This window comes from Anolis sagrei, chromosome 4, assembly GCF_037176765.1.
Source record: "Anolis sagrei isolate rAnoSag1 chromosome 4, rAnoSag1.mat, whole genome shotgun sequence".
NCBI lineage: Eukaryota > Metazoa > Chordata > Lepidosauria > Squamata > Dactyloidae > Anolis > Anolis sagrei.
The window spans coordinates 206,052,136-206,066,927 of NC_090024.1; the positions used below are offsets into that span (position 1 = coordinate 206,052,136).

At 38.2% G+C, this 14,792-nt stretch overlaps 1 protein-coding gene across 16 annotated transcripts in view; it reads right to left on the bottom strand.

The window, feature by feature from the left end:
* PPFIA4 (PTPRF interacting protein alpha 4) overlaps positions 1–14,792 on the bottom strand; it is a 121,829-nt gene that overhangs the window by 14,993 nt on the left and 92,044 nt on the right. For 6 of the 16 annotated variants that reach the window (XM_060772457.2, XM_060772465.2, XM_060772459.2 and 3 more), the window contains 10 exons: positions 13,714–13,883; positions 12,057–12,150; positions 10,613–10,694; positions 9,001–9,201; positions 6,847–6,909; positions 5,816–5,842; positions 4,218–4,393; positions 3,614–3,711; positions 2,343–2,518; positions 561–629 (listed from right to left, as the gene is read on the bottom strand). In XM_060772457.2, the coding sequence (XP_060628440.1) occupies positions 561–629; positions 2,343–2,518; positions 3,614–3,711; positions 4,218–4,393; positions 5,816–5,842; positions 6,847–6,909; positions 9,001–9,201; positions 10,613–10,694; positions 12,057–12,150; positions 13,714–13,883 (1,156 nt within the window). The other 10 variants (XM_060772466.2, XM_060772470.2, XM_060772460.2 and 7 more) reach the window with 5 other exon arrangements.

The following is a 14,792-nucleotide window of genomic DNA, read 5'->3' on the forward strand; positions in this document are numbered from 1 at the left end:
CCATAGTCCACAGACTCAGATTTTGTACCATTTGGAGTAGTAGATTAAATGTAAATGTATGCAAAATCATATGTCTGCTGAGATTTTAATCCCTTTTACTGAAATAGGTGAAAACGAAAACTAACACAGGGACATCCACGCAGGGATGTTTTATTTATTTAATATTTCCTAAAAGAAAAAATAGGCTGGCTGGAGTTAATCCCTCATTTATGACATAAAGAAGAATTCTTTTGCAGCTTAAAAAAGAAAAACAAACAATTCTTACTTTCACAAGAAATGTAGAGATGACTTCTCTTGTAAATATCTTCCTCACCACACAGTTTTGTAATAGAGGAACCATGCTTGTTTGCAACACAGAATCCCCCTTGCTTAGCATATCCATTCCCACTTTTCCTACTCGGAAAATAGGCAAGATGCTGTTCCTTCAAAGAAGAGAAATGCACGCCCAGTCCTATTTCCAATATTCAGTTTGTTTCATCGGTTTCTTAGCTGATTGAATGAGCCCAATATTTGTCAAATTCCCAGCACGATTTAGTCAGAGGATAGTACTTTGTACTCACATCATCAAGCCTCCTGTCAGTGCCCAAGGCAAGTAGGTTGTTGAATTCTCTCTCCATCACCTGTCGTGCCTGGAAATAATATTAGATAAGCCAAAACCAGTAATCTATTAAAAAACCTGATGCCACCACAAGACTAGCAACGTCACCAAACTACTAGTAAGAGTAAATCATAAGTTCTTCACTGAAAACTGTTGCAGTTCCATGTGACATATCTCATATTTATTTACAAACGACACTGCATCTGGACTTTCAATGTAATAAGACATGGTGAAAGTCAATTTTAAGCATAATTGAACAAATAACAATTAATTGTATTTGTGGCTGAGTTTTTAGTGAGTAAACAGGAGAGGGCCATTTAATTTCATGCTTAAATAGTAGTCTTCCAGAAACAAAATGAAACACTACAGAGATCATCCATTCAGTAATTTAAAAAAAAGTTATGACTTGTTTCACTGGTAAGAGTTGAACAGGTAAGGAAAGAAGAATTGCCATTTTCTATCATAATTGGAGGAATAGAAAAGAATGAGAAATCCGAGAAAAAGAGGCAAAACTTTTGTTTCCAATATGCTTTGCATTCTTAGCAGGTTCCAAGGTGTGGTGACATGTTCAATCTATATCATTTCTTCATTTCCCCCCACAAAGGCAGTACTAAGAAGGCCCAAGAAAAATGGATGCTGGGAAAGCAAAGCAGCGGCAATGATGTTGCCACCACCACCCACGTCTGTGCACGGCTGGCAGGGAAAAAAGATGTTACTTCGTCTTTCTCTCTCCTTCCAGAGGTAGTCTAATTGTTGATACTGCAAATGCAAAAAATATACCTTGTCTGACTTTATGCTAATTTCTTTGTGGTAGTTTGAATCTCACCAGTCAAATAGGTCTGAACTTTTCAACAAAAGAAAGGAAGAATTTGGAAAGGAAAACACTATACATGTGATCCTGAAGCCAGATAAGGAAGGTTGAAAGTACCTATTTATTAGGAAGTAAGTTCCACTGGCTAGCCATTGATAGTTAGATAAAATTATGCACTGAACTATTGGAGGGGGAGGTTGACAAAAAGACTAAGATACTCACAAGGCGATGGTTTATTTTAAAATTCTGTGATACTGTTATGTAATTTGTTTAATGAATAAAAAGAATTTTAAAAATCAAAATGTAAATAAAAAGGTGGCCCTCAAACATACTGCCAGTTGGAAAACTTGCTGCTCAGCCTGTTGCTTTGTAAACATAGATTTTTGAAGAAAAGATTGGTGAATCATACAGATAATACACAGTGACTCTGGCAGATGTGAAAGTGGCTGCTGTTTGGACAGCTGCCCATTTATAATGCTTCAGTGCCTTATTTTCCTACCTCTTTTTACTGAAAGGTACAGAGCCTGGAGAACAGAGAAAATATTAATGCCTCTGCTTGTGCAACTGAAATAAGCTGTGTGACAGGAAGGAAGGAAGGAAGGAAGGAAGGAAGGAAGGAAGGAAGGAAGGAAGGAAGGAAGACAGATATGACATAGTCTGCCCAACTGTGAACTAAGGAAAATAATCAGAGTGTTTTTGAGGGGGTGGAAAAGGGAGTGAGACCCCTAGGTAAAATTAAGAAATTACCTGAGTGGTAAAGGTTGGGGCTAAATTAATGGAAAGCAGATTATTTGTATAGTAGGAATTGAATATTATAAAACAAATGTATAGGAACCGTCTCATTTTTAAAAAGCACAATGGTTTAAATTAAATATTCAGACAGAAATATACAACCTTCATTTGAAAAACATCTGCACAAATATTTCTTCCTACCTGAGTGTTTTGAGTTGGTATTTGTAACACAAGAGCCAGACTATTATAATCAAAATTTTCATCCAAAGCTATAAGCGCTCCATGGACCCCACTCTCAATAATGTTGTTGGCATACTCTCTAAGCCCAATGGACTGAATCCAGTGAATTACTTGATCATTGGTCCATACTAACACATCTAGAAGACAGTGAAATCATACATTCAGGGCAAATACATGTACCACTGGGAACGATTAAGCTTTGATAAACTGCCTAATATGAAAATAAGAAAACGTATTATATATATATACATTGACATTTGTAATATAATCAGCATGGATAAGGAATATCAGTCCACACACCATGTAAATTAACAGCTCATGTGGTTTTCATAAACATATTCCTGAGAAAATAAATCTGACTGCTCAACCTCTACACTCATTTCTTTAGTACCATAGACTGAACTCTGGATGGCCAATGTAAGTCTTTAGCACTACCTGAAGATAATCCAGGGGAAAACATACCAGAGAACAGAACAGAGAAGGGGAGTAATCAAAACAAGCCAACAACTTTCACCTGGCACAGAAGATAAATCATAATTTGTGCAAAGCAAACTTTGTTAGGAACACTATTCAATATACAGTGCCAGTTACTGGGTCACAGTTGCCTAGCTTCAGATACAAAGGAGACTTGGAGGAAGTATTTTGAGGAAGACTAAAGTGGCAAAATACACTATCATTAGACAGCCTACATAATAGGAAGATCTTCTTCATTTACTAATCTATAAGCAGTTACACATTTTAAACATGGTTTATAATCCCAGACCACAAATCTCAACTTTTGTATTTCCTAAGAAACTTGGCACAACTGGTTCTAGGGGAAGACATTATAAACCGAAGTTCTAACTGAAGGATCTGCTCTCTAATGAAAACAACCTCTGGAAATATTTTGCATCCCAAGCCATCAATCTTCAAGTTAAAAAAAAAGAACAATTGAGTATGACATAACAAAAAAGGAGACCTTGGGGAAAAGAGGCAGAGCAGTAGTTTATTCAGATAAACTGAAAGACATTCTGACTTTCAATTATAAATTATATACCCAGGAAATTCTTAATGAAAAATCTGTGACTAGAAAATTTCTAGAACGATATAAATGAGATATCAATATTCTATCCCTGCAACTACAAATGTTGACTTTGTAAACAACATTGAATCCATTTCAAGAAGTGGCATGAATAGTTAAGTTTTATGACATGATCGTTTTGCAATGTGCAATGAGCGTTACTGTTATTTACCTTTGATTTCATGCTGGCTTTCTTCCCGCCTCCTCTCCAGCTCCTTTCTATCATAGTTCAGCCTCTTCAAGCACATAATACCATACTGCAGGCTTGTTCTGCAACAATATGATGCAACACTTATTCCAAGGCATTTCATATTAAAGAGTCATGTTCAATTTGAAACATGACTTGAGCAATGTAGTGTAACAATCTTAAATCACTGTGTTGTTCTGTCCTTCAATAATGCTGAGAGGAAAAAGTCTTCGATATCAACTGATTTTCAAAGCACCTTCACTTCCACAATGTTGTTGATTTTTAGTCTGCGGAAAAAAACATGCTACTGATTCAATTAATCTCATTAATCTTGAATTAGTTGTACTCTAGAAACAGTTAATCTTGAATTAGTTATACTTCTAGAAACAGTACAATTAACTCACTTCTAGCAGGCTCTAAATCATGCCTGTGAGATCGATTAAAATAGTGTAAGTGATATCAATTCAGACTGGAGAGAATATATATATATATATATATATTATATATATATATAAACAGGCAAACGAAGCAAATGATCTGTTTTCCTGATTCAGTTAGATGAGACATATGTCCTTTAAAAAATCCTTACCGATGGAAACTGTCCACCATTTTCAGGTGCACCCGAAGGTCTTTCTTAGTCAGGTGATCCAACATCCGTGCATCTACAAGACACTCCATGAAATAGCTGCGATACTGAGGGAGACCTAGGCTAGGAAGCCATTCATTCCCTATCCACTCATGGTTCATATCCCCATAAGCCAGTGTCTGCAAAAGTTAAAAAAATTAAAACAAACACATAACAGTCAGAAGCACTGACAGAATATTAACTGGATACCTCAGAAATTGAAGTCAGAAATTAAATTTAGCCAATCTACAGTAGCCTTATGTCTTGGATTTGGAAAAAAATACTATTTCTATTCATTATCTATATTACTATGTGCAATAATCATGTTACAAGTGTTAAAACAGGCAGTACACTAAGAAAACAATTTGATTGTCATTTTCTCTGGGCTTGTTCAACTGAAACCAACTATCATCAGATTTGATTTTTTTTTTCAAATATACACTTTGACATAGAACTGGTGATTGCAAAGCTGTTCCCGTCAAATGTTATGTGACATTCTATAAAGTCTACAAAATTGGCTCATTTCAGATGTGACAACTATGTAACATGTGCATCTAGGCCCTAAGTGATTACAGGTGCTGATTCTCACAGTGGCAGTGAATGGAACATTGGCTGCTTGCCTGGACTGAACATCACCATCGTGTAAGTTATTGTATTCTTCAAACATGTTAATTACAAGAGAAGATGTACACATGTCTTGCTGGCTAGCAGGAAACCATCATAGAAGGCAAAGGGTCCCAACAGACAAAATAAAAAAAAAGAATGTGGGCTCCTGCACTCCAGCTGGCATGTGCCATCCTGAGAATAGAGAGCATATATCAGCCTAAGGCACATTTTCAGTTTTATAAGAAGTAATGCAGCAAACCACTGTACAGTGATTCCTGCACATTTGGCAATAACAGCCTATCAAGTATCAATGTCTGAAGGTTTTGTCCTATATTAAAAATCCTAGATATTAAAGTAAACAATCTTCTATTGGCTTTCCTATTTCCAGTAGAAGAGAATCAACATGTGAAAGCCAAAGAAACAGTGATCTCTAGTCACACAGACTGGACTTCAGATCGTCTTACTGGACAAACAATGTTACCATCTGAAAAAGAAAATTAAAGATTAAGGCTACAGGCATTTGTTCCCAACACAGAGGAACAAAGGGAGATTGGGAAGAGCTGAGAACAATGTCTGTTAAAATTATGAAAAGAAACAGAAGTAGTTGTCTATGTTTTGAAATACTGTAGTGCTAATAGAATAATGTGGTTGTGTAAGACCTAGAGGGTTTTTTCCCCTTAAAAGAAATTAGTTCCTATATTGTGATCATTTTTGCACTTGGAAACTATAACAGGTATTATTACCCAGAAAGGAAGTGCAAGACAGCTTAAGAGCATTCTGCATCTGTTTTCAAGGATCACCCAGTGATATAGATTCAGGAATTTCTTCAAGTGTTCGAAAAATTCAGGTGATCTGAATGCCACAGGCTCAACTCAATTTGCCAAGCTCAACCAGTTCTCATAGTTTTGTGTTCCTAAATATGATAAACAAAACACAATATAATGCAGAAGTCTCACCTGTGCCCAACTGCCCTCCTCAGTGTCCTATATGTAACAATGCAGCATGTCAACAAAATAACAGGCAAAGTCAATTACAGGGGCTGATAATCAGACAAAAGCAAAGACCTTGCATGTAATCAGACAAAATAATAAGGCTAGTCTCACAAGGAAGATCTCTATCACACAATTAAATGAATATTCAATGAATAGCAAATTGCCATAATCTAACAGGTGAATATTTCTTACTTTTATACCTGCTGGGCTAGGGAACTTGCCATACAAGGTACTAACTTCTACTTAAAAAGAACAAATCTACCAAATTCCTTGCACTAGTCTAAAAAAAATCAAGCCAAATATTGGATGGGCAAACTTCACAGCCACAAGCCACCCAGTATTCAGACACAGAATAACAAAGTCTTCACTAGAACAAGACAGTTAGCATGGACACAGGGTGCTTATTTTCACCTTATAGGAAAAGGTCACATTTGTTTATTATTTCAATAATTAGTATCTTTGCCTTTTTCATGATATTCCAAAGAAGGCTTTAATTAACTATTATTGTGGCTCCTGAACAACACTAACAGTAGGTTCTTGTGGGTTTTTTCGGGCTATATGGCCATGTTCTAGAGGCATTTTTCCTGACGTTTCGCCTGCATCTATGGCAAGCATCCTCAGAGGTAGTGAGGTCTGTTGGAAACAGACCTCACTACCTCTGAGGATGCTTGCCATAGATGCAGGTGAAACGTCAGGAAAAATGCCTCTAGAACATGGCCATATAGCCCGAAAAAACCCACAAGAACCTAGTGATTCCAGCCATGAAAGCCTTCGACAACACTAACAGTTTTTCAATTGACAGTACTAATACCAAATAATTAAAATTGAGCCAGCCTCATGTTACAAAAACATATGTTGCAGATATTTTAGGTAAAAAGGGATTCTAGTTTGAATAGATGCATAATGATTTCCCCTGTAAATTTTTATGAGGTTGTGCTGGTAAAGGCTTGAAATACAAGTTATGAAAGTGAAAATAATACAAAGAAAATACTTGCCGTTTTGGTTGAGGTTGCCATTGTTTCCATTTCTTCGTGTGTCACCCAGACATTTCCAGATGACTGGTCAAGAGTGGGCATGGGAAGCAGGGAATATGAATCAGATGGAAAGAAGAAGAAGGAATTATCAGTAAACATTTCAACCACCCATCCAGACACAGTTTTCTGTGTTGTACCAATGACACCACGTCATGAAAGGTCATTCACAATTTATATTATTAAAGAGCAAGGTCCTAAGTTCCCGACATAAAAAGTTTCTAAAGGTAAAAAAAACCTACAGTTGACATTATATGGTAAATTTGTGTATTGTATTTTGTGAATTGTTGGGCATCGAATTGTGCCTTTTCTAAGCCGCCCTGAGTCCCCCTTAGGGGGTTGAGAAGGGCGGGGTAGAAGCACCCCAAATAAATAAATAAATAAACAAATAAATAAATACAGTGTGTGAAATAAAGCAAACTTCTCTTCCAAAGCAATATGAATGGAACTGATTAGAAGTTCTTTTAGCAATTTATCATATTAAGAGCTTTATAACTGTAGTTTATTTCTTCATGCTCAACTTTCAATCGGTTTTCTTCAAGTCCAACATTTTAGTCCACTTGTCTCACATTGTGGCCTTGCTCCTTGAGATGAATTCCCTACCTGTTAGGCTAGGAAAAGCCCAGAAAAGTAGGCCCAGCAGCAATTTTGGAAGGGTGCCTGGGGGCATCCATCTTAGAATCTCATTTCCTGAAGGGGGCATGCTTAAGAGCAGCTTGGAGGGAAATGAGGGGTTTGTCATTGGCTGGGAGAGAGTGGGCGGAGCTTAACTTGAGAAAAGAAAAATGTTTTTAAGGGGACGTTTTAAAATCTGACAGCTCAGATTGGGTCTGGGTGTCAGAGAAGAAGGAGATTGGGTCTGGGTGTCAGAGAAGAAGGAAGGTTAGAGTTTGGTGTGAAGAAGAGAAGAGTTAGGGAAGCCTGAAGTTGGTCAGTTAGCCAGCAGAGTTAGCTGGTGAGAAGATTTACAGCTATTGGGAAGGGTAGCTGGTGAAGGAGTGATGAGACAGATCCAAAAGGAAAGGGACTGTCTGTGTGGGGGAGTTTAGGATTACTGAGCAGAGAGGAATCCTGTCAGTAACTTCTGGAGGGAGAGGAGTGTTATGTGTAACTAAGTTTTGAACTGCTTGAAGAAACCATACGCTTTTATGTCAATATTTCAAAACAGCTAAGCTTAATGCCTGTTTTGTTCAAGTTCTCTCAAATAAACATTATTGTTATTTGTTCATAACATCTGCCTCACGTGTGCCTCTGTGTGAGAAGCTTCCAAGCAGTTTACTGAAGAAATCAAAGGTTAAATGGTGGCAGCGTATATTTGAATAAAGTAATCTCTTTATTGTTTCCACAGAGCACAAAGCCTGAGTGTGAATCCAGCCCATTCTAGCCTAAAGATACCTCAAGTAAGCCAAGGGCTTAACATTACTTCAAGGGTGGTGGTAGCCAGTGATCTTTCAATAGGTTTATTGACCAGAAGATTGTTCCAGCTTTATTCATCTTTTGATTTCTAATTAAAGAAGTCACATTCCCTTACAAAGGGTGGCACAGTGTTGTTGGGATTTACAATAAATAATCCCCTACCTTTAATATTTGGTATACAGAGGTTGGGATTTATTGCCACATAAGTCTTTATTCTATTATACTCCTCTAGGAAATGGAGGAAAAATATGTGTGTATCTGCTTTTGCCTGCTGACACCTCTCTGACAACTAACAAGGAACCCAGAAGAAAGTCAGAACTGAACTGGTGGAAGAACCAAGCATTTCCCAAAGATAGCCAACCCCCCCCCCCCCCCCCCTTGGTACAGATAACTCCCACTGATCACAAGAACAGTGTTAGATAGAATAAATCAAGTAAAAACTCTGTCTCATAATGATGGTGCAAATGTTAAATTTATTTGAAACCATTTTGGGCTTCTTTTCATGCTCTCTCAAGAGGTACATGGAAATCAAAGTGCTGAACAGAATTCTGCGTTCTAGCTAAAAATCTGCAATTTTGGGTTTCAGCAAATCTTTCTGGCTTTGGGTTCAGCTGATCACCATTGGTATCAATTGGGAATAGCAACCTTTTAGCATTAAATAAAGATGGAAACACTATCTTGGTAATCATATGAAGTACTTACTGTCCTCGAGGTGGGTGGAGCTGATGGGCTTGTAAGTGACACCATTTCCTGAATTGCAAGACGTAGCTTCAATCGGTGAAGTGCATTGCTAATACCAATCTCTCTCTGTATCTCTGTATCCGACAAGGCAGACATTATAGCACCACTCTTCACATTGGCTCTGCATGCTGCGACATACCAGGCAGGCATGCCCACCCAAAGCTACAATGTAAGAGGCCATAAATGAATATATGTTTGTATCTTCAATCACCCATGCTTTCACATGACAGAGCTTATGTTAGCTATAGTCTCAATAGGAGAGACAAAAGCTATAATATAAGAAAAAGCATATCTTTGCAGCTGTCTTCACTAATCCAAAGCAAGAGAAGTGTTGAAAATAAACCATCGTATTTCATCACATAATAGTTGCACTTTCTCTCCCTTTTCTCAGGAAAAAAGGGGGTGCGACTATTGGTCAAGATTTATTTGCAGCTACAGAGCTTGCCTTGGCTACCTGCCTACAGATGGCATTGAACTCCAAAACTCTGGATGATCTTTCCCAATGGCTTCATGTAGATGTTAAACAACATAGGGACAATCCCAAGCCCTGCGGGACCTCACAAAACAATCAGGTGTCCTCCAGCAACACCTTCTGAGAGCGACCCTCCAGGAAGGACTGGAGCCAGTGCAGGACAGTACCTCCAAGCCCCGTTCCCGTGAGGCATCCCAGAAGGATACCATGGTTTATGGTATCAAAGGCCACTGAGAGGTCCAAGAGAATCAATAGGAACACACTCCCCCAGTCCCCTGCATAGATCATTCACTAAGACGATCAAGGCTGTTTCAGTTCCAAGTCCCATCCTGAAGCCAGACTACCCCAGATCCAGATAATCAGTTTCCTCCAAGAACCCCTGGAGTTGCGAGGTCACCATACATTCCAGGACTTTGCCTAAAAGGGAGAGATTTTGCCCAAAAGGGAGACTTGCCAAAAATTGTTCAATTGAGTGGGATCCTGCAGTTTTATTATGGCCTCCTTTAGGCCCGCTGGAATCTTGCCTTCTTGTAAGGAGGCATTAACCACCACCTTCACCCACTCTGCCAAACCCGTTCTGGCCTCCTTTACCAGCCAGGATGGGCAGGGGTCCAGGATGCATGTGGTTGCCCTCGCCTCTCCAAGGATCTTGCTGACATCCTCAGGTGGCCCAACTAAAATGCATCCATCAAAACCGGACAGGTGCTCCTATTACATCTTCAAAGACTGCCATTAACATGGTGTCCAAGTCAAAATAGATCAGAGGAACTTTGTCCGGAAAGAATCAAGGAAATGCTTCTCAGTGAGTCACCGGATGGTCAGGGATCATGAGTGTACAGGGCAGATTATACAGTAGAAAGTGACCCCTAAGACCAAAATGGAAGTTCACAGTTCTCTAGAGTATGCTTACCAATAATTTAAGAAGGTAGTAAACCAGAAGTTGATCTCTGCTTTGCTTATTTGTTGGATAAAGATTTTTCTTGGGCACAAAATAGCACAGATACACACCTAATGTAGTGAAACTGCCCCATCTTCAATAAAGTGTGTGTAATTGGCCCTATTAGATACCAGTAAATTTAAGTAATTCTGAAACAGGCTTACCTCCAGCCAAGAGACTACTGTTGGACCATCCCATTGAGCAAAGGGAATGCCCCTTCTTCGAGCATCTTCCAAAAGCTCATGTCTAGAAGGATAAGTAATAACTGATAAGACAACTATTTCTTTGTGAGCAATGTATTCCACAAGTTTACAGTTAGTACTTCAGTACTCATTCAATACTATTTACCATGTTTTAAAAAGAAAAAAAAGCTCTATTTAAAAAGTTGTTGTAGCAGGCTAGTTCACATCTACAATACAAACAAAAGATATGGAGCTATAGGCACCATTCTGGATGTAATGCTGTGCTGAGCAACTAATTTTTAATAAGAACCATATTGTAAATGTAGCAAGACTGTGACAGCTAGCAACAATGGTGCCACCCATAATCTGGGATGCTCCAAAATGATTACCAACAGCGATATTAGTTTAGACACTTGATTTGGGAAGACCATATGCATGTTGGTTTCTAAGACAGGAGTGAGCAGGAAGCTGCAAGAAACCAATGTTCATTGCTTCAAGAATGGGCAGGCAGGAGTTAAAGAGCCCTTTGTTTATGTCTCAAGTTTTGGAGAAGTTGGCTGAGGAGCACAATGGGGGTGAAGGAGGCAGGGGATCACAGAATCAAAGAGTCCTTGATATCAGCACCTACACTAAAGGAAGCCTCTGGGTGTCAGACATTGTACTGGGATGTCTAGTTCTTAGCCTAGTGCAAGTACACTACTGAAGAAGAAACATTCACTGTTTTGTATTACCTGACAGGTCCCTCAGAATTATTCTGGAAGAAGCATACCTTAGTTAGCTGTAGTGTTAAATGATACCTGACCTACTGATAAGAAATTCTATTACTATAGAAAGATGGCATTACTGAAAAAGTATGTGAAACTCAGAAAATTTCTCTTTGTAGACTTCCAAATATTATATTCTAAGTAATCTTCAGGTGGTATCTCTATACAGCAGTAATGATCCCTAGCTCATCAGAAACATAAAGATTCCTTGGCAAGAAGAGGAATTCCAATTTGAGATCCCAAAGATATTACACAATAGGCAGCTGGAGTCTTATCAGCTGCTAAAGCTTGCTGATGCCACATATGATATGAGGATTTTAAATAGAATACTTCCCAGAATTCTCTACCTCAAACCTGCCAAGATTTTGTGGCCAGTGCAGTGAAATAAAATAAACACATAAATACAAATACAGTCAGTCCTCCATATCCACAGATTCTGTATCCATGGATTCAACAATCTACAGCTTGAGGACATTTCAAAAAGCTAACCTTGATTTTCCCATTTTATATCAGGAGCATTATTTTACTACTCCAACATATATAATGGGACGTGAGCATCCCCGGATGTTGGTATCCACGCATGTTCCAGAAATCAAACTTGAATGGATACCAAGAGCTCACTCTATATATTTACAATGAATGCTTTGAAAAGGCACACTCACTTTTTTTTGAGCCGGCGATCTTTCTCTGCTTGGGCTCCTAATTTGCCAAGACCAAGAGAGTCCTGTATGTTGATCTCCGAATCTGTTAGCATAACTGGGAAACATAGGAAATAATTAGAGCAGAACTCCCTAGTGACCCACAAAAGCTATACCCATATTTTTTTTTAAAAATCTAAAAATTATCTGAACTTTCTAACCAGATTTTCAAACATTGTATCCTCCTCCATACAATTCTTAGAACGGTATGTCTCAGCATTGTCTGCATTCACCCTGATCCTTATGTGAATGTATATATCCTCGTACATGTTACTGTGTATAAAAGCAAAATCTACGGTATATTTGTTTAAATTTGTGAGACTCTTTACATCCTATATCAAATGAAAAGCAGGAAAAAATAAATGCAATTATCAATATCTTATACAATTCACAACCTTTTCATGGACCTTTAACAGCCATCGTTCCACATGATGGCATTTGGGTTTTTTCCTCAGTATCTCTTCATATAGTTTGTTTATCCTCATATCTGCTCTTTTTTCCCCCAGAAACATTTTGTCCTGCTTCTGGGTCTTCCAATGGTTTTTTTGACCCCATTCTATTACTATGGTCAAGAATCCTGACATATTACCCTACTACATTTCTTCAGCATCACTATCACCATTCACAGCCTATCTGACTCATCTCACTAATTCTCAAATGACCATAGTGTACAAAGAATATACAGGAAGTACTGCAATAATTAATTAATTAATTAATTAAACAAATAAACACCCTCTCTTAGATTCTACAACAACTGCCTTCTTCACACTTTTCAAAGTTTGCATGCTCTTGCCTTGCTCAATAACACAGTATCTGATTCCAGTATATTTTAGGCCCATAAGAAGGTAGATTGTAACAATAAATCCATCAGACATCTGTTAGATGTTCATACAACTCTTTCTAGAGTCAGCATAGGAAAAAGTGCCCTACTTTTTCTATTTCTGACACTTCAATTTAAGACTAAGAATCCGAATGAATCAGCATGTTCATCAAATTCATCCTTTCATTAGTTCATGTGTTTCTACCTCGGTGCCTTCAGCTATGTTGTTCGCTACATCTCAATCTGTTTCCACTGATCACGAGCCTTTCTATCATGCACTGCTCTTCCCATCTTCTCATCTCAATTTCTTAAAGGAAATTCATGTGAGTTAAAAAAAAATCTGGATGATTTGCATGTTATTTAAATGGCCTAAATTCTTTTGGATTGCACTGTTTGGTTTTAGTGCCATTTATGGACCTCTGTTACGATTCTGCAATAACCTACTTCCCATCTCCATTCACCAAATAGACTAATTTAAAAACCTGTATTTCCTTCCTTCTCCTTTTCTTCTTATGTCATTTATAAACAGCCCCAAAAAACCTCAAAAAACTCATGGAATGATGACTTTCTTCTAGAGCAAGGAACAACCAGAGACCTTCCAGAAATTGTAGGACTGCAGTTCCCATGGGCCAGTTGTCAGATTTGCTAGAAGCTGCAGCCTAGCAACATCTGGAAGGTCAGAATTTGACTTTCACAGGAAAGATAGATAATGTCTTTCAGCCTAACATCCACATTGGTTGTTGGCCCCATGGCTTGAGACTCCAACACACTGCTTCAGAGGAAGCCAAAAGCATCAGAAACCTTGCCCAGTCGCACCATCTCTACTCAGCTGGATCAAGCGGCCTTTCTCTTTTTTTCCAAATAAGCGTCCAATAGAAGATTTTATGCCTTTCCTCTTGGAGCCTTTGTGCAGAGAGTCCTGGCTGCTATTACTACTGCTGGGGTTACTTGCTTGGTCCTCCAAAGAACTACTGAAAAAGCAAGAAAAAGCAAGAGGTTCACAATATCATCTAAAAATAAATTAAGGTGCCATTCCCCTCCTCCAGTATAATCCTTTTACCAAAATTTTCCAAGTAATTTTCATAGTGGAATATCCATTGGTATCCTGTTTGGCAGGAAGAACAGGAGGCATTGCCAACTTTGTGATAAACCACTGGTGAAAAGAAAGTGAGGGGAAAACGGAGTTCTGTTTCAGTGTAAATTAAAGAGATTAATTATTCTCACACGTAAGGAATTATTAGAATCCAGAAAGAAATTTCCACCCTTAAGCAGTTTATTTGTCTTCCCATGTTGTTATTATGAAAGGAGAAAATACTCCTTTCATAACAGAGGGAAGAGAAAATGTATGGTAAACAAAAAATGTTTCTACTGCATGTGAGCAGTGAGTATGGGCTAAATGCAAAATGAGTGTATCCATTCCACTGTACACTTAATGCCACAATTCCCTTCTCTCAGCTGGCATCAGCAGCTTAGCTAAGGAGGAAGACAGCTTCATAACAACATATAGGAATACTTAGATTTCACTACAACAGTGCAACATGGTGGGAAATTAAATTCTTTTCCTCTGCTCATTAGCTTACCCACTAAGGAGCAGAAGGCACACAATTTTTACCCATATTGGTAGCATGTTGTCTAGTAAGGTTTAAGGATCTTGATCTTCATCTAACATTTTGCAACATGTAATATTAATATAATATAATATGTCCTCATCTGACATATTATAATGCAGGTATGGACAAACTTTGGTCCTCTGGGTGTTTTGGATTAGCTGTTAGGAATTATGGGAGTTGAAAACCAAAAAAACCAGGAGCGCCGAAGTTTGCCCATGCCTGTTATAATGGGTAGAATATTGTGTCAAATTAAAAGGCAGATCTATCAGA